Below are 19,080 nucleotides of genomic sequence, written 5' to 3' on the forward strand. Positions count from 1 at the left end.
GGAACTCTCTTCCTATTTGGGGGAAAATGTCATGATATTAAAGACTGAGACTTTGAGACTCTTCCTGCAGTGTGACCTAGGCTGTTTGCTCTTCCCTTGCCTTTGTTTCCGCCCATTTTCTAAGGCTGGGGCTCAGCTTCAGAGCAGGTCTACACAATATCCTTCCAGTAAACTCTCATTCTGCTTGAGTTAATGGAATTAGTTTCTGCTGTTTGCAACCAAGAATCCTGATTGGTCCATAAGCCCAACCTCTAAATAGAGCAGAAATTATGTATGTAATGCCCTTGGCAGATAGATTGCCCATGAATACTTCCAGCCACAGGGAACATCCTCCTTCCCGAGGCCAGCTGTTCCTCTACTGGATACTTGCAGATATTACAAAATGGTTTCCTTCTTTGAGATGACATGGGCCTCTTTTCAACTTCTATCCATTGCTCCACTGGTCTTTGGAATAACCCACAGCAAGTCAGCTCCTTCTTTGATACTATAACTAGAAATACTTGTTGACAATTATCTTAGCCCTCTGTTCTTCATTTCTGGTGTCCAGAGAGAACCTGCATCTTCCTGGTCACCACCTTTCTTAGGATCCATCACTTGACTGTCATTATTTTCGACTGAACTAAAAAAAAAAAACAGCCAGTGTTCCCCAAACTATATGATGGTATATGAGGTATAGCACTGGCGGTGGAGGGCAATTAAACAACATTGAATCATATAGTGAGAAATTTCTTTTATTACTTTTAAGCCTTCTGATTCTATCAGAAAGTTTTCACTTCGGAGCTCGTATATCATGAACACTTTTCTAATATTTGCCAACACCTCTTCAATTATTTAGTGACATGGTTTTCTTTTCTCTATATTTATTTTTAAGGCAAGCAATACCAGTTTTCTACTTATACCAATGATTTTAGTTTAGTCTTATTATAAAATTATAAGTACAAAGTAAGTAAATGTAAAGAAAAATATAAATAATAATAAAAGTGATGTACAGGAATGGCAAACACCGCGATGGTGGATGTCATTGACTAACATTTGGGAAACAGTGCTTTAAAAATAGCTCGTTCACTGCAGAATAAAATGGGACTACTCTTTTTAAAGATTTTTTTTTTTAATGTGGACTGTTTTAAAAATCTTTATCGAATTTGTTACCATATTGCTTCTGTTTTATGTTTTGGTTTTTTGGCCACGAGGCATATGGGATCTTAGGTCCCCAACCAGGGATCGAACTGTACCCCCTGCACTGGAAGTCGAGGTCTTAACAACTGGACTGCCAGGGAAGTCCCAGAACTACTTCTCTGATCTCAACACTACACTTCATTATGTAAACACTTATTATGCTATCTTTGTTTTTTAGCGATTATTCATTACCATTGGTTTCTTTCAGGAATAACTTCTCTACTTACTTTTGGTTCCTAACCCTAAAAATTGTTTTTCGTTGAGACTCTGGCAGACTGTGGTTAAAACATTATGCTTGCCCTCATTCTTAGTTCCTGTGTTTTCATTACACATTCTTTTTTTAAATTCTCCAAAGTTTTATCAGACCAGGTTGATACTGACCACTTTGCTTTGGAATCCCAAATGAGTAGCATTCAGCACCCTTCTCAAAAGCCCTTAGCCCAAGACCCCACTGAGCAGCAGACCTAGGTATGTTGACTTACCTGTGGCATGTTCCCGTAGACCTACATCAAAGGCAAGTTTATCTGTCTGGGATCTTGATGTAGTCAAACACGTGAGATACTGTGGAACAAGAGGAGATGCTAGTGAAGTCATACTCTTCTGTCAAATCTTGGCATCTCACCACTAGTTGGCTTCCAGTTGTCAATTTCAACATTGAGCTACTATGAAAAGGGCCTGTTTATCTTGTTCATTGCTACAGTGCTTCTGGGACATATTTTTGTAAAATATTTAAAACCTCAAAGATGTTCTTATCTGATGACCCAGTGATTTAACTCATAGGACTATGAGGAATAAGTTTTGAAATAGAAAAAGGCTGAAATATTAAATATGCTTTTGTTCAAAGATACTCTGAGAAACTTTTAAACTGGGAACAATATAAACAGAACATAAATGGCCAACAATAATGGAAAGGTTGATAAACTTTGGTACTTTATTTTATGGAATATTATGTTACCATGAAGCCTATTTTTCAAGAGTGTGTAACAATATGGAATATACACAAAATAGTGTACTTATATAGTTGCCACGTATGCAAAACTTAAATGCCTAGCACCCAGGCTAAAGGGAATTACACCAAACTGATAACGAGTTGTCTTTGGACAGTGGGAGTGACCACAACGATGCCCCCATTTCTATTTATTTTCTGTTTTTCAAATTTTCTATGAGCTTTAGAACTTCTCAATTAATGCCTATGTTTTTTTTTTCTGATGATAAAAATACATGTGCATGTAAAAGTTAAAAATTATTTTAAAAAATAACTTAATAAAGGAAAAAAGGACACAGCCTGTTCCCTGCCTCCTTTTATTGACAGGCACAGTGGGTGGTCTTAGAATTAGACTGGGAGGCGGATATGCACTTGGCACAAACTTGCTGAGTTATACTTCTAGTTCAGTGCAACAGGAAAATGGAGAATCACTGTATTATACAGTCATCTTCACAGGCTGCATGCTCAATGCTGCTCCTAAAAGGAACTGGCCAGGATAGAGTTCATGTTAACCATGAGTGGTATTTCTTGGGAGTGAGGGGCAACCAACCTAAGGATGAATAATGTAAACCTTCCTCTCTCTAGCACAATGCTAGCCTGAGTTTTCAAAGCCAGAAGTGTGCTTTTTGAGCTTTTGTTTATTCTATTTAGGTAGAAAAAGAGAGGTATTAGGGTTTTATTTACCCTATGGATAAGGACCAGATGCTTAAAGATGAATGATCACCTCTCAATTCTAGAGAGTGTCAGGGTGCAAAAGTTTCCCCACTCTCTGTCCCCATCTCTTGCTCAGATAACCTTCGATTTGGTCACTTTTGTTATTTCTCCTTTGGCACGAGGGATTATCACAGACGAATGTTCAGGCTGAAAAGGTCAACTTCTTACCAGTGCTCAGGAAAAAAAAAAAATGCTGCAATAAATAAATCATTTAAGAGGCAGCTGCTGCTCTCGCTGCCAATTTGATAGTTCAAGCTTTGAGACAAACTTTGCAGCTACTGCAGGTATGAAATGTGTGAAAATAAAGTCTTGAATTCATGTCACAGTTTTCCACTAGGGCTAGAGAAAGAAATCTTCCTTATACTGATAGCGAGGGAGAATGATACATGTAGGAACTGGGGGTAAAGGTTATTAGAGTTGGTACATATTATACTTGATCGAGATCATGACATTCCTCTTAACACTCCCTGCAAAAGAACTGCAGTATCTGTGTTTAACAAATTATATTTATTTAAAACTTGAAAAATTTTTCAAGTTACAGTGAGTAATCGCCATTTCAGTTAATTCTGGTTCTAGATCCCTGAATAGATCAAAGCCTGACCTGCTTCCTGTGACTGCTTTGCTCATTGTCTGTCTCCCACCTCTGGATTAACATAATACCTTCAAATTCTTCCAGGACTAAAGGCACCAGATACCATCCTATTTCCTTTCGCTAGTAAAAGAGGAGAAATTTCACAAAAAATCCATTTGATTGCTTTTTCTCCTACACTGGTTATGCTCGTATACGTCATATGTGCAAGTCATCAGGTATTCCACGGTTTATTTGATCATCCATTCAACAGATATTTACTGAGCATCTAGTATATCCAGGCACTGCACTCGGTCCAGGTAGGTTTAGTTAAATAAATTTAAAACAAGACACGGTCCTTCTCTGGAGTGGGGAGGAAGGTGGTCAGACATTAAACAAACACAAATATATAAGTGCTCAGTGAGGTAAGTTCCAGGAAGGAAACGCTAAGACAGTAACGTGCTATAGTTACTTCCATTTCAAATGATTCCCGCTGATTACTTAACCTGATCTAGACACTTGCTGGTTTCCTGCCCTTTCTTCCCTCTTCATCTTTCCCCTCCTCCTTGAATGGTGAAAGCGGATCCAGAGGTGCTTACCATTCCGCTGAAGGAGTGCCGCAGGAGAATCGCGTGGCCGTACAGCAGGGTCCTGTGGCCACCCCCTTGTGCAGCCTGTGGGGAAGGAGGGCAAGAAATGTCAGCACCGGCCAGGCACGGCCTCTCTGATGGCAAAGCAGCACAAGAATTCTTGGAAGACAGACTACAAAGAAAAGACCCATGGAGAAGCTCCCAAGGAATTCATTCTAGAAGCGAGTGGCCAGCCTACAGGCGGGGGGTGGGGGCGGGGCGGAGGGGGGCGGGGCGGAGACTGGTGACCACAGCCATGCAACATCCCTGGGAGAGCGTGTGTGGGGCTTCTTCTTGAAAACAGCCCCTGCCTGGGATCAGCGGAAACCCAGAGCCGTTCTACTAGAGAAGCACGTAAATTAGATCGTTACTGCTTACCTTCCTTTGAAACTTCTCAGAAGCGTTCAGAGTGAGAGAGAGAAACACATGTGATGTAACTACAGCCTAGCGACAAAAAGGCAGCTTGGGGGCAGGCATATGGTCACAGTCTGTGCCTTGTGGTCTTTCCTCTTCAAGGCACTTTTGCCTCCTGCCCACTCACTTAAATGGGTCCTATGTACCCACATTGCAGCAACGAGAGATGGCTCTGAAGTCCAGGGCTCTAAAAGGGCAACCAGTGATGCGAGAATAGATCCTCTAGTTAAGGGTCCGTCTAGGTGCCCTTTCTGTGCCCCACCAGGCAGCTCCACTCTGGCTGTTCACTCAAGGGCAGCCCAAGCAGCGGGAGAGGCCCAAGAGGAAGAGACAGCCCAACGTAAAGCCACCGGTGTCTGCTTCTTACTTTTCCCCTTATCTGATTGGCACCAAGTGATCTGAACTGAATAGCACATGATAGGAGACAAGGCTATTATGTTTCCAGTTATAGGTGAAAAGGTAACATGGAAAACTGAAATCTACAGAAAATTCTAGAATGTTTTGGCATCAACATTTTCAACCTTTTACCCAAATCTCTCCCTGTCGTGTTAACCTGCCCTCAGAGACAAGTCACATTTTTTTGATCACACACCCCTTTTAGGAAGAAATATTTGCGCATAGACCACCATCCCCAAAGGTGGACAAAAAGAGAGTTCAAAGCCTGAGATTAAAATGAATCACAAACAGAAATTCTAACATTTTCCTTCCATATGCCAAGGGCACCTCTTATGCATCATGTATTAGAACTACACAGCAGCAAGCCCAAGGGCTGGTTCGAGGGTCTGCTTCTCTCCTGTGTCGACCCCTCATCAGGGCCACGGGTGATGAAGGGGAAGCTGGTGGTGGAGAGAAGGCAGAGGTCTAGATGGTAAGGCCTGAAGTAATTCTATTTCAACTCTATTTGGATTAACAGAATCACCCTGTCAAAGAGATGATTTTTCATGTCATACAAGGAGCCTAAAGAAAAGGAAAAAGATAAATGTGGTATCATGTTAAAAAAAAAAAAAAAAAAGCCGGTAACTATATATAAATGTGGCTGTGCTTTTTCTCCCACAGCTATAGAGATATTTAAACGCTCTCTACACCTTAATACTACGGAAGGATTAAATGTTCTTCACAATATTTCTGAATTTCTTGAAACCATCTGAACTAACTTTAGTTGCTGTATTTACGAATGTGTCAACAGCTTACATTAAAATCAGTCACACTAAAGAATTTTCATTATCTTGTCAGGCTCACTGACAGTTGTAATATTACAAGTTAATTAATAGCTCACGATGGCTTATGTTGTGGGTTTATGCTCCCAGACTAGTCCTGTGCCTCAAACTGAACTACTCACTAAACTATACTTCCCATTGTTAACCAAGGGTCACACCTTCCTCCAATTCTTCTTTGTTCCTGTCAACTCTGTGAGTAATCGTAGGTAAAGAGTCAGGAGTTGCTGACCCTCAAAGTGGCACTAAGGGTCCTGTGCTATCCTTCTCTGGCAATGCTGGAAACATCTCCTGGCTCTCATGTCCTCAATTATGATGCCAACAGAAAAGCAGAGTGACTTAACTACCCCTCTGGGATTGAAGGGAACGACCCATGCCAACTCTTCCCTCCACTAAGATCTCAGATGCGTGTGCACATCAGCTTGTTAATACACAGGCTGCTGGACCCCACTCCACAGTGTCTGCTTTACTAGGCTCGGGGTGGAACCTGAGAGCTTGCATTTCTAATAAGTTCCAGGGAAAATGACATTGATTATGCTGCCGGTCCAGAAACCACATTTTGAGGACCAGTGCTTTAAGGAATGATGGAGCTTCCGTGCCAGAAAGGTAACAGAGCTTTTTCTGCAGAAGCTTTTTTTTTTGTGGTACGCGGACCTCTCACTGTAGTGGCCTCTCCCATTGTGGAGCACAGGCTCCGGACGCGCAGGCTCAGCGGCCATGGCTCACGGGCCCAGCCGCTTCGCGGCATGTGGGATCTTCCCGGACCGGGGCACAAACCCGCGTCCCCCGCATCGGCAGGCGGACTCTCAACCACCGCACCACCAGGGAAGCCCTCTGCAGAAGCTTTGATAATCGCCATCCTGGTGAGAGCTATCATTGGCACACACCATGCCGCAGGTGCTTTACATCCATCATAGTTCATCCTCCTAACTTTTCAAGGTAGGAATCATTTCATCCACTTGGAACGTGAGGAATTTGAAACTCAGAGAGGAAAGGATCTTGCCACAAGTCACACAGCTGGATGTGGTGGTGATGGTGGTGGGAACTGAACTCAGAGTTAATTCCCAAACCTGACTCATTTCACTGTACTTTTTACAATATATTCATTTGCCTACTGTGTACAAAACCAGGGTACACAGCACCAGGAAGAATAGGATAGAAAGATACTTCCTCAGCTCCTTAATGAAGGTAAATTGATACAGTTGGAATTAAATGAGCTCTAACCACATGGCAGGCACATAACTACACTAAGTGCTGTACGGGAATCATCTCATTCTATCTCTTAATTAGTGCTGCGAAGTAACCATGGAACTACCTCCATTTTATGGAAGCGCCAACTGAGGCTGCAAGAAGTAAAGTAAGTTGCTCAAAGTCATACAGGTTCCAAGGGCAAAGCTGGGATTTAACAAAGACAAGGGATTTAACCATATCCTCTATTGTCTCCCTCTTTGTATCTGGCAGGAGACAAGGCTTGTGTATAAAAAACCATGTTACAAATAGAAATGACATCCCTGTTCAAAGAGGTGAAGACACACAGCATTGGAATAGACCAGGAGGGTAACGAGGGTGTTAAGGAATTGCTTTATCAAAAAGGTAGACAGTAACATTCTAGTAGGACTGTTGATGTGTAATGATAATTTTTAAAAAAAGAGGAACCCATATAGGCAAAGCTCTGGAGGTGGGAGTATGAAGTACACGTGGGGACTGGTGGACGATTCACTGGTTAGCGTTGGGTTTGATGAAAGGGAACAGCTGGAAATGAGTTAGGACGCAGGCACAGGCCTGTCAGATTAGGGAGGGCCACACCTGACCGTTCCACAGCTAATGGGACACTGGTAGAGGTTGTTTTTTTTTTAATCATGTAAATGTTTTGTTTTCTTTTTCTTTCTTTCTTTTTTTAACATCTTTATTGGAGTATAATTGCTTTACAATGGTGTGTTAGTTTCTGCTTTATAACAAAGTGAATCAGCTATACATACACATATATCCCCATATCTCCTCCCTCTTGCGTCTCCCTCCCTCCCACCCTCCCTATCCCACCCCTCCAGGCGGTCACAAAGCACCCAGCCGATCTCCCTGTGCTATGTGGAGAATGTCACAATCAAAACTGTCCCTTAGGAAGGTAACCCTGACTACAGAATGGTAAAAGAACTGAAGGCATCAAACCCTAAGGACAGAAAAGATCATTCTCTCATTCAGTTTCCAGGACAACCTCAGGAGAGGAGGTAGACCAAAAATCTTGGTGTCATCCTTTACTCCATCCTCCCTCTCTCACTCCACAGTCCATCCAAAGCACCTTCGGTGCCACCTTCAAAATGTATTCTCTATCCGACTATTCAGTGTCCCACTGCTACCAGTCTGGTCCAACCTATTGGCCTGTCTCACCCTGACTATAACACCTCCTAACTGTGCTCCCTGCTGCACCCGCCCCGTTTACAGTCTGAGCTAACACAGCAGTCAGAGCCATCTGTTTAAGACTGTCAATCACCTCCCGTTAATTGTCTTGCTCAGAACCCTCCCAATGGCTTCCTTTCACACTTAGAAATATGGACGTCCTCACCATGGCTTCTAAGGCCCTGCATCAGGAATTGGCAAATTTTCCCTATAAAAGACCAGACAGTAAATAATTGGGGCTTTGCAGGACACATATGTCATGTAGTCTTCTTTTTTAAACAACTTTTTCAAAAATTAAAAGCCATTTTTACCTAGAGGGCTGTACATACACAAGCATAGGCTGGATTTGGCCTGCTGTTGCGATCCCTGCCCTACTCGATCTGGTTCCCTCCACCTACCTGACCTCATCACCTGCCAGCAGGAGGGTCTCCACCACTCCCTCTGCTCCAGCCCCATGGCCCTGCCTCTATTCTTCAGACAAGCAATCTCCTACTACAGGGACTTTGCACATATGCTTCCCTCTGCCCGGAATGCTCTTCGTTCAATATTCCCATGGCTCATTTCCATCCTTATTCATCTCTGTGTTCAGATATCTTATTAGAGAAGTCTTCTCTGATCATCTCTTCTAAAAGAACAATCCCCCTTACTTGATCACATTTTTTCTGCTTTATTATTTCTCATGGCATTTATTAGCTGATATATTGTTTTTGACATGTACCTCCCCTCCCTCCCTCCCCCTAGGACATAAGCTCCATGAGTCTTTGGTGTGTTCTCTGCCACATCAACATCACTTTTACCAGGGCCTGACAAACACGAGGCACTCATTTTCATATTTCATCTTCCTATTTCCCGAACAAATGAATAATAATTGGATGAGACAGTCCTTTTGTCTGCCTTATACAAATGGAAAAAGAGAAGCTTTCCTATGGTCAGCTTGTAAGCAGCGAGCTTGGATTTCAACTTGGGTCTAACGACAGATGCTACCAACTCTTTTCACTATTTGATGCTAATTCTAGATAACATTCCAGGAGGTGATATGCTACATAGAAGACTTCACAGGTCTGTTCCCAAGCGGGATCCAGACCTCAAGACGGTGAGACTTTATTGGGATGGCAGTCCTGTCCCTGCTGGGAGTGACCTTGGCTATCATCATTGGCAGAATGAGAATAGATGGTACCACCTCATGGGATGGGAGTGCAGCAGGGGGTGAAGCCAGCAAAAGCACCCTGATGCCACGTCCTGAGGAAAAATGTTCCACTAGATCATTAATTCAATCATCTCGTCTGTAATTTCAAAAGTGATTCTGTCACTGACATTTCTTTAGGAGGTTCCCAGAGGACACTGTCACCCAGTAAGATAATCCCAATATGGCAACAAAGGAGAGGGGAACTCTGCTTCTCTCCAGCCATACATAAATGTTTCAAGACTGTCAGATCTCTAAGCCACCTCTTTTATAATCTGGAACCCCAGATTCCACTTTGGGGGTCCCAGGATCTGGAAAGACTCCTTGTGGATCTAACATAAGCTGTGAAAGCTTGGGGGGCTACCTTCCTGGAGGGCTTGCAGGGCACGACATCACTTCCTGGGTGTGGATGTGTGTACTTTCATTTTCTTTTCCTCCCCCACTCCCCTTCCTTCCACTTTTTCAGGCTATCAGAGAAAGAAAGGAGCCTTGCTAGAAGGTCACAGAGCAATGTTTCCTCCAACGCGCTGGAGACCCTTTACATCGCCCAGGAGGTTTCCTTTGACACAAGCGACAACTAATAACAATGATGCCATACAGGTAAAAAAACAGTAACACTTAATAGCAGAAGCAAAAACAAGTAACCTAGTATTTTCAGTTAGAAAACGTAACAGAAGTTTCTATTCATAATTGCTACAAGATATTAAAAATTTTAGGAATTTACCTAAATGTTGAGCTAAACCTTCAAAATGAAACCACAAACTTTTGCTCTATAAAACAAAATTTGATTTGGTGAAATGGAAATGTGTACTTTGTTACAGAATGAAAATACTAGTATTTGTTAATGCTTATTCTCCTAAATTTAACTTACAGACTTAATGTACTTTTAATGAAAATTCCAGTAGGGTATTTAGGCATTCAACAAGATCACTCTACAGTTAATCTGCAAGCATAAACATTAAGAAATTTATTCTGAAAAGGAACCAAGTTTCAGAAAATGTTACAAAGCAAAATTCATTCATTCATTCTGGTAATGGTTCAAAAGAAGAACGTAGCACAATACAGACAGCCCATAAACAAATCTGAAATGCAGCATATGATAAAGCAGATTCTTAGTACAGTGCGGGGAAGGCAGGATTATTAAGCAAATGTCTCTTTGTTTGATAGGTGGAGAGCAAAACAGAAAAGTATTCTGTAAGATCTACAGGAAATATAAAAGATAGATTATGGATGGGTAACAGAGTTAAATAATTTATTTTAAAATTAAACTCTAAGACAACTAGCATGTGATAAATAGTCCACATTCTTTTACAGAGCTAATACTTATCTATGCTCTGAAGCAACAGATAAATTCAAAGGAAATAAAAAGACAGGATTTTCCCAAGATTTCTCAACTTCAGAACAATGGAAACGTCGACGTTTAATAGACTACAGGAATTCTTTGTATCACTTTGACAAAAGGATTAACATCTCATTGAAATGTAAGAAAAAATCATCAAATAAAGAAACGGGCAAAGGATATGAATAAATGATTCATATCAGGAATAACATTAAAACATATGGCAGAGATTTTATCTCTTCTAGTAATGAAAGGAATGACAAAGCAACTCTGATGTATCATTTTTCATCAACTAAATTTTCAAAAATGGGGAAAAAGCCTTAATGCTGTCAGAGTCGCAATTTAGCTGGTGCTACCCTGTAAGGTGGCACTGAATACAACGCTTTTGAAAAGCAAGATGGTAGTATATAAAAAGAGCCATAAAGAAGTCAGTAAACTTTGCTGTAGTAATCCTACTTCTCGGAGTAATTCAAAAAAAGCAAAACGTTTGCACACTGTTGTGAAAAGAGCATCATAATGGGGCAAACAAAGAACCCGGAAAGGACTGGACTATCCAAAAGAAAAATACTGTCTAGTAAAACATGGGTCTTCTTCAGGACGTTCTACCCTGCAACCATGAAAGGAGACAATTTACAGAGGCTACTGGAAACACAGAAAATGGTTATGATAGACCATTGTGAAAATGGCAGAATGCAAAATGCCTTCTACTATTTTATATATTTTTATATATATATATATATATATATATGAAAGAATGATAAGGAAACCTATAAAAATGAAATAGCCATTTGGGTGGTTGCAGAACCACGGGACTTTCCTTTTCCAAATTTTTCTTTAGCACTACTACCACGTGACCATTTCAGTAAAACGTCCGTGTGCCTGGGATGCAACACCGTGCTGCATGTGTTTAAAACAATGGAGGGCTACAAAAGTGTTCTGTCTCTTCGTTAAAACTTCAGTTGCTCGAGGTGTGATTTATTTGCCAGAATCCTCTGTAAATGACTTCACCTGTCTGAAAGGTGGCTGGCAAGGCATACCTAGCATGCTTGCAGTTAGGCAGTGATTCCAGAGTCTAGCCCTACCCTGGTGTTGGATAGAAAGCCCAGAGAGGCAGCCTTTATCCAAGACACCTCTGTCCTCCCCTGAGTTCCCTCAAGCCTACCCCAGACTCCATAGGGAAAAGCTCTTGCCCAGGGAGTCACTCTCACTTGGATCTCAAACATCCTGGCTCTTCTGACAGCCCTTAGTGGATCCTTCACCTTGGATCCCACCCTTGTCCCTAGAGACATGGTTTCTACACTACTCCGTGCTTCCCAAGGCTGCCCCCACCAGCCATCAGATTCCAGGTCTACCTTCCCCAACTGCTACAAGCCATCACAACCATCTGGCCAAATTCCCAAGACCCCACTCAAGCACCCCACTGTTCTAGGAGGGGTTGACAGATAGAACCGCATAATCAGTGGGACAGATGGGACTCCCCAGCTCAAATGGCACGACTGCTGGGGCACTTTCCAACCAGGTCTTGGATTGGAAATTCCTGGAAACAGAGACAATTTTCCCTCTTTAATGACAGTTAAAGTAGCATACTGGAATTTACAAAGTCCAGGGGTGGGAAGGCACATGTACAGATTAGTAAGACCGGTGATTTGGAGTCAGAGTCAGGGAATATGACAATAGCAATTCCATAAGCGCTTTCTAGCCATCCTAACTCCCTCACTATGTGTGAAATCCTGAAAAACCCAATACAGGAAACTATACTCTTTTCTTCACCACCTTCTCTGGATCAGATATCCTACTCTTCAGCTAGGTAATTGCCAAGTCCAGCTTTTGGTTCCCCACTTTGGGATATAAAGACACTCTAAGAAGTCTAAGGTATCATTCTTACAATTTGACACCTTGATTTTTCACTTATAAAAGGAGGATTAATATGGATCTAAAACTCTTAGTCAAAGATTTCTGAGCCATTGGCTGTACAGAAAGCAACAGTAGCAGGATGGAGTCCCCTAATGAGGTTTCCTCTATAAGAAACACTTCAAGTGAGTCTGGGCCAACTCGACCACAACAGTGCAGGCCCTTAAGGTAAACACACACGAAAGGAGGACACATTCTTAGCATCCTTCATGGGCCTCTTGGGATACTGTTAAAAACTGAAGTCATGAAATAGAATTTTAATGAAGTTCAGAAAAGAGGAGGAAGTGCAGCGTCTGATAGCCCACTTCCCCACGTTCAGTGATCACGACAGTCTGCCCAGTTGCCCTACTGACAAGACAGACCCACGATTCACAAGCTGCAGGCACAGTACAACCCCAAAGAGAAAAGGTTAAAGCTGGTCTGCAGAGGGCCTATGGCAGAACTTGACCTCCCAGCAAGGTCAGCAGGGTGACCGTGACTCAAGGAGCCCGACCTCCCATGCCCTCAGTACTGCTCGCTCACCATCACTGCATATCCCAGGGCCCAAGAACAGAGTGATCAAAAAGCTGTGCACAAAGGCAGGCTAGTCCCTTTTCTTACTTTCACTTCTTAAATAGAGAAAACACAGGCAAAACGCAAGCAATCCATCCCCCAGCCATCGAGCACGGAATGCCAAATTTACCATTTCCATAGTTTATCATTCATTGAATTCAGCCAACCCAACCTCCTGGAAGCACCTAGAATTCTCCTTCCTGGGTGAGAACATTTTGGCAATCTGATTTTTGTTCAAGTCATTAATTTCATAGCCACATGGAAGTAGTTCAGGACAAAAGGATGAAAGGCCAGAGCCTTACGTGAGAAAATGTAAGCTCTGGGTCATGAGCCTTATCTGTAACAAGAACCTGCACTGCAAGGAGGTATTTTCTTCCAGGAAAGTGCCTACACGGCTTCTCTTTTGCACAGATGTGGCCGAAGGGGTGAGGAAAATCAGAGAGATGGCTCAGATGACTTAGGGATCGCAGAGGAGCTGTTATTATGACCCCGAGTTCATTACTTCCTGTGAGCACTTCAAGTCATGAGAAGGAAGAGCCTGTGGATGGTGCGGATTTGAGCCCTGAATGCACGACTAAAGGCAACTGAGGAATCTCCTGCCTTTCAAGTCTTTAAAAATAAAGGTCTCGGCTCTTCGAGAATGGTGGACACATGCAACCATGTCCCCATCCCAACCCACGATGTTTGGGGAACAAATTAAATGACTTTTGGAGGTTCCCACTCGGGCTGGGATTTTACAAATGTTGATTCTGAAACAGGAGGATAAGCATTCTCCATTGAGGGCAAAAATGGTGGCCATTGGGACGTCTCCAAATTGAGCACGGGGTCATTCTAGTTGCACCTGTGCTTCTCTTTGCAGGTAGACACCACAGGGAAACCAGACAGCCAGGATGGCAGCTCGAACATATTTCCTATTATGGTATCTTTTAAAGGAGCAAATTGACAGGAGATATTTGTCAGGGTATTAAAGACATTTAGATTGATGACCTTTGAAAGAGGTGAAGCAATTATTTTCTTCTCTGAATTAAATTTCCCCCTTTCTCCTATAGCTGACTAACAAATTTCTAAGAATCTGACATTGCCAAGTTCATTCTCTAAATAAAAGGACCCTGTCAGCCAGATTTGTTTTCCAGGCACTGCTCTAGTTTTTATTTGAACCATACATCCTCATCATTCATCAGGCCTCTGATGGGATGGTGGACGAGTGGCCACATAGGGTCAAGACTAAGAGCTCTGCTCAACCATTTCCTTTCACCCAAGGCATCGTACAACAAATATTTCCTACAAACAGTTTAACATCTAAAAGGTCAGATTACCCGGACATGAAAAATCAAATACTGTCTTTATCTACTATGTCTCTAGGAAAAAAAAAAATCACCATTCATCCTGGGAATTAACAAAATAGGCGTAAGTTTTTATCATAAAACCACTATTGAGTCCGACTGTGTGCAAACAAACACCTCTACTCATGTGGGCTATAAGGAAGAAAATGAACTCAAATATATCTTGTTGTTTGATCTCTCTCTCTCCTGCACGCTTTAACCAATTATTTTTCTCTCCTGGATGTCCTTTATCAACACAACTTCCGTTTCCTTCATCCCTCTAACCCCCTTGCACTGTTCCCAATTATGATCATGCTGGATAGAGATAAATTCATCCTGTTTTCTCTACATCCACAAAATAAGCCTAGGGTCAAGTTTACATTTCCAAGCAAAACAAACAAACAAAAGCTTGACCTTTCCTTGAAGTATATGAAGTGGCCTTAGGTGAGAAGCTGATTCTCAAAGAGTTCTGTGTAGGTGTGAGCCTGTGGATGAATAGAACAGGTGCTCTTCGTACTTCCTATGTGTCCGTGGACCATACACTGCTCGGAGGGCAGTGGAAATGGTTCTCCCGAACCTCTCATGGGTTGATTATACAGAAGTGCTCCTCAATCCCAGCTATCCCTGAGAATCATTGGTAGAGCTTTCAAAATGAAAACAAAGTGAGGAAAAAAAAAAACTACAGCCCTAAAGGCAGGGCCATTTGCCTAAGACTCTTATTTGGTAGGTCTCTGGTGAGTCCCGGGATCCTAGGTAATTCTAACGAACAGCCTAGCTTGAGAGCCACCACCCTTCCAGGACTTCCCCAGCCACACTGGACCCTTCATCTGAGTAACTGGTATGATGCTTACAGTCAGCAAGTATCGGGTTGGCCAAAAAGTTCGTTCAGGTTTTTCCGTAAGATGGGACGAAGAACCCGAACGAACTTTTTGGCCAGCCCCATATTTCCCCATTCTCAGAAGCATCATTCTGGACCAGTGGCTGATTTTCCTTTTAGCATTTCTCCAGAATCCTGCGAAAGCAAAGAATAAACATGGTTGTTCCCCCTTGCCCTTGATAGCTCTAGGACTAGTGTTCAACTATAACTCTCTGTCTCTTAGCTCTACTGCCATGTATGTGACAGGTGGAAAGACACAAATTTCTGCTGTAAAACCTGTGTGGTGAGGGCTCTAGACAATTCAAACTTGGTAGGAAAAGAGTTCCAGGCCCACTACAATGACCTCTAGATCTCTACACCCATCTTCTTGGTGTCCAAGGCCAGCTAGACCCTTCCTGTTCTGTGTCACCTGCAATCTGGCCTTCCCTCTCCCACCAATCTGGACTTCATAAGGCCTGGGAAGAGATGAAGTTGAGGGCAAAAAGCAGAACAGATTAGGGGGGAGGAACTTTTACTTTTCATCTCTCACTACTTGGTCACCCCCTCCCCAATCAGTCATTTCCAGTCTTCTGTTCTCACTCTGGTTGCTGTGTCCCCAGCCATTAAGAGTGCCCTTCTGCATTCTCACTTATAACATTCTACTTTTTTTCCCTGCATCTGTAAGGTCTCTTAGAGTTGTTCTGAATCATCTAACACTTGGGCAGTGCTATTCACATAGCTGCTTTCAAAAGCCTAGCTTAAATCTAAGTGTTCTTGCTACCAACTAGTTCTTCTGTCAAAGAGAAAAACTTCAGGGTTTTTTTTTTGAAAAAAATGTCTCCTCTGCTGATCTGTGAATGGAAGCCAGGACTTGGGTAGAGGAAGCACTATCTGATCTATTTTCTCGCCATTGTGCAGGGAGTAAATTCATCACACTGACATTGAGAGGATAACCAACTGGGACTGACAGTAACACCAACTAGAGCTGCAAGAAACCACAGCAAATCTTTGGGGGCAAGGGAAGAAAGGCACATTAAAATGGCCCCTGCTATCAATGAGAGGAGGAGGAGAGTGGCTGGCTCAGAAACACCAAGTATGGGTTACAATTTGAAAACACTTACGCCAACATAAGCAAAACTAAATCTCAGTTGTGCCCATGTTTGCCTCCTTCAATGGCTGGAGAAAAATCAATCAATCATTTCCCAGTGGGGTTGTGATGTGATGGTTAATATAATACAATGTGATGATCTGGTACAGAAAAGAACACTGCAAACAATGAATTAGCTGAAAAAGAAATAAAGAAAATGATCCCATCTACAATAACATCAAAAAAATAAAACCCTTAGGAATAAATTTAGCCAAGGAGGTAAAAGATTTTTACAGTGAAAAATACAAGACATTGATGAAAGTGAAAAAGACACAAATAAACGGAAAGATGTCCTGTGTTCGTGAATTAGAAGAATTAATATTGTTGAAATGTCCATACTACCCGAAGCCATCCATAGATTCAATACATTCCCAATCAAGATTCCAATGGCATTTTTCATAGACATAGAAAAAACAATATTGAAATTTGTATGGAACCAAACTGTATTACAAAGATACAATAATCATACCTTTATGGTACTGGCATAAAAAAAACAGACACATAGGCCAATGGAACAGAATTAAGAGCCCAGAAGTAAACTCATGCATATATCATCAACTAATACTTGACAAGGGAGCCAAGAATACTCTGTGGAGAAAAGACAGTCTTCTCAATAACTGGTTCTGGGAAAACTGGATATTCACATGTAAAAGAATGATCTTACACCACTCTAAAATTAACTCAAAATGGATTAAAAACTTGACCGTATGACCTGAAACCATAAAACTCCTGGTAAGAGATGTAGAGGAAAAAACTCCTCGACATACATCTTGGCAATGATTTTTTGGATATGACACCCAAAGCAAATGCAACAAAATTAAAAATAAACAAGTGGGGCTACATCAAACATAAAAACTTCTGCACAGCAAAGCAAACAATCAACAAAATGGAAATGGAAGAAAATATTTGAAAGTCATATATCTGATAAGAGGTTAACATCCAAAATACATGAAGAACTCAGACAACTCAATAGCAAAAAACTCCAAATAATTCAATTAAAAAATGGGCAAAGGATGTGAAGTGACATTTTTCCAAAGAAGACACACAAAGGCCAAGTATATGAAAAGGCGCTCAACATCAGTACTCATTAAGGAAATGATATATCACCTCGTGCTTGTTAGAATGGTTATTATCAAAAAGACAAGAGATAGCAAGTGTTGGCAAGGGTGCAGAGAAAAGAGAGCCCTCATGCACAGCTGGTGGGAATGTAAATTAGTGTAGCCACAGTGGAAAACTGCATGGAGGTTCCTCAAAAAATTTAAAGTAGAACTGCCATATGATCCAACAATTCCACTACTGGGTATTTATCTGAAGGAAATGAAATGACTATGTCAAAGAGATGTCTACACCCTCCATGTTCAGTGCAGCATCATCTACAATAGTGAAGATATGGAAGCAACCTAAGTGTCCATCAACAGATGAATGGGTAAAGAAAATGTGGTACAATGGAAGACTATTCAGTCATAAAAAGAAGGAAACCCTGCCAGTTGCAACAACATCGATGGACCTTGAGGGCATTATGCTAAGTGAAATAAGTCAGATGAATACTGTATAATCTACTTATATGTGGACTCTAAAAAAACCCAAACTCAGGGGCTTCCCTGGTGGCACAGTGGTTGAGAGTCCGCCTGCCGATGCAGGGGACACGGGTTCGTGCCCCGGTCCGGGAGGATCCCACATGCCGCGGAGCAGCTGGGCCCGTGAGCCATGGCCGCTGAGCCTGCGCATCTGGAGCCTGTGCTCCACAACGGGAGAGGCCACGACAGTGAGAGGCCCGCGTACCGCAAAAAAAAAAAAAAAAAACCAACCCAAACTAATAGAAAATGATATCAGATTTGTGGTTACCAAGGCAAGGAATGGGCAGTAGAGGAATTGGGTGAAGGTGGTTAAAAGTACAAACTTCACTTATAAGATAAATATGCCCTGGGGATATCATGTACAACATGATGACCTTAGGTAACACTACCGTATGGTATGTTTGAAAGTTGCTACAAGGGTAAATTCACAAGGAAAAACAATGTTTTATAATTATGTATATGAGGTGATGGATATCACCTAAACTTACCACGGTAATCATTTTACAATGTGTGTATGCCAACTTGTTGTGCTGTAGACCAGTGTTGTATACCAATTATATCGCAATTAAACAACAACAAAAAGAATACTGCAATTGATTTCTGCTCTTTATACTCGGAGCGATCACTGCTGACTGTGAATGATCTTCAGAAACCTGAAGAAGTAAATATGTTATCTAAAGAGTCTGCAGGGAGAGGGAAAGTCAGAGGACCAGACAGACTGTCTTGAACCAGAGCAGCTAAAAAAATTCCTGGTAACTTATCACTGTCTAGTGATTAATCTGCATCTATAGCTGTTCACAGTAGCCGAGACTGCATTCTTGAGAGAGCCCGGGACTACCACAGTCCTATTGTTTCTCCCACTGACATTGACTGAAATCAGCATAGCTAATAGAGCATGGATTTGTATACCCCTGTTGCCCTACACACCAAAGTGGCTGCCCAGAGGGAACAATGAACTGGGAAATAGCAGTTGCTCATTCTCTTGGCGACCCAGGTCAACCGCCTGGGGTCAGAGAAGTGTGGCTCCTGCAGCTCAGACCTCTCCCAGGCCCTTAGCATCACCGGGGGCTGAGGCCTGCCTGGGTGCAATATGGGAGTA

General features: G+C 42.1%; 1 protein-coding gene across 6 annotated transcripts in view; it reads right to left on the reverse strand.

The window, feature by feature from the left end:
• RYR3 (ryanodine receptor 3) overlaps positions 1-19,080 on the reverse strand; it is a 553,937-nt gene that overhangs the window by 305,848 nt on the left and 229,009 nt on the right. For all 6 annotated transcript variants that reach the window (XM_067742171.1, XM_067742163.1, XM_067742181.1 and 3 more), the window contains exons 4-5: positions 4,043-4,117; positions 1,659-1,737 (exon numbers count right to left, since the gene is read on the reverse strand). In XM_067742171.1, the coding sequence (XP_067598272.1) occupies positions 1,659-1,737; positions 4,043-4,117 (154 nt within the window). The remainder of the gene's footprint in view (positions 1-1,658; positions 1,738-4,042; positions 4,118-19,080) is intronic.

Source organism: Pseudorca crassidens, chromosome 1 (assembly GCF_039906515.1).
Source record: "Pseudorca crassidens isolate mPseCra1 chromosome 1, mPseCra1.hap1, whole genome shotgun sequence".
Lineage (NCBI taxonomy): Eukaryota > Metazoa > Chordata > Mammalia > Artiodactyla > Delphinidae > Pseudorca > Pseudorca crassidens.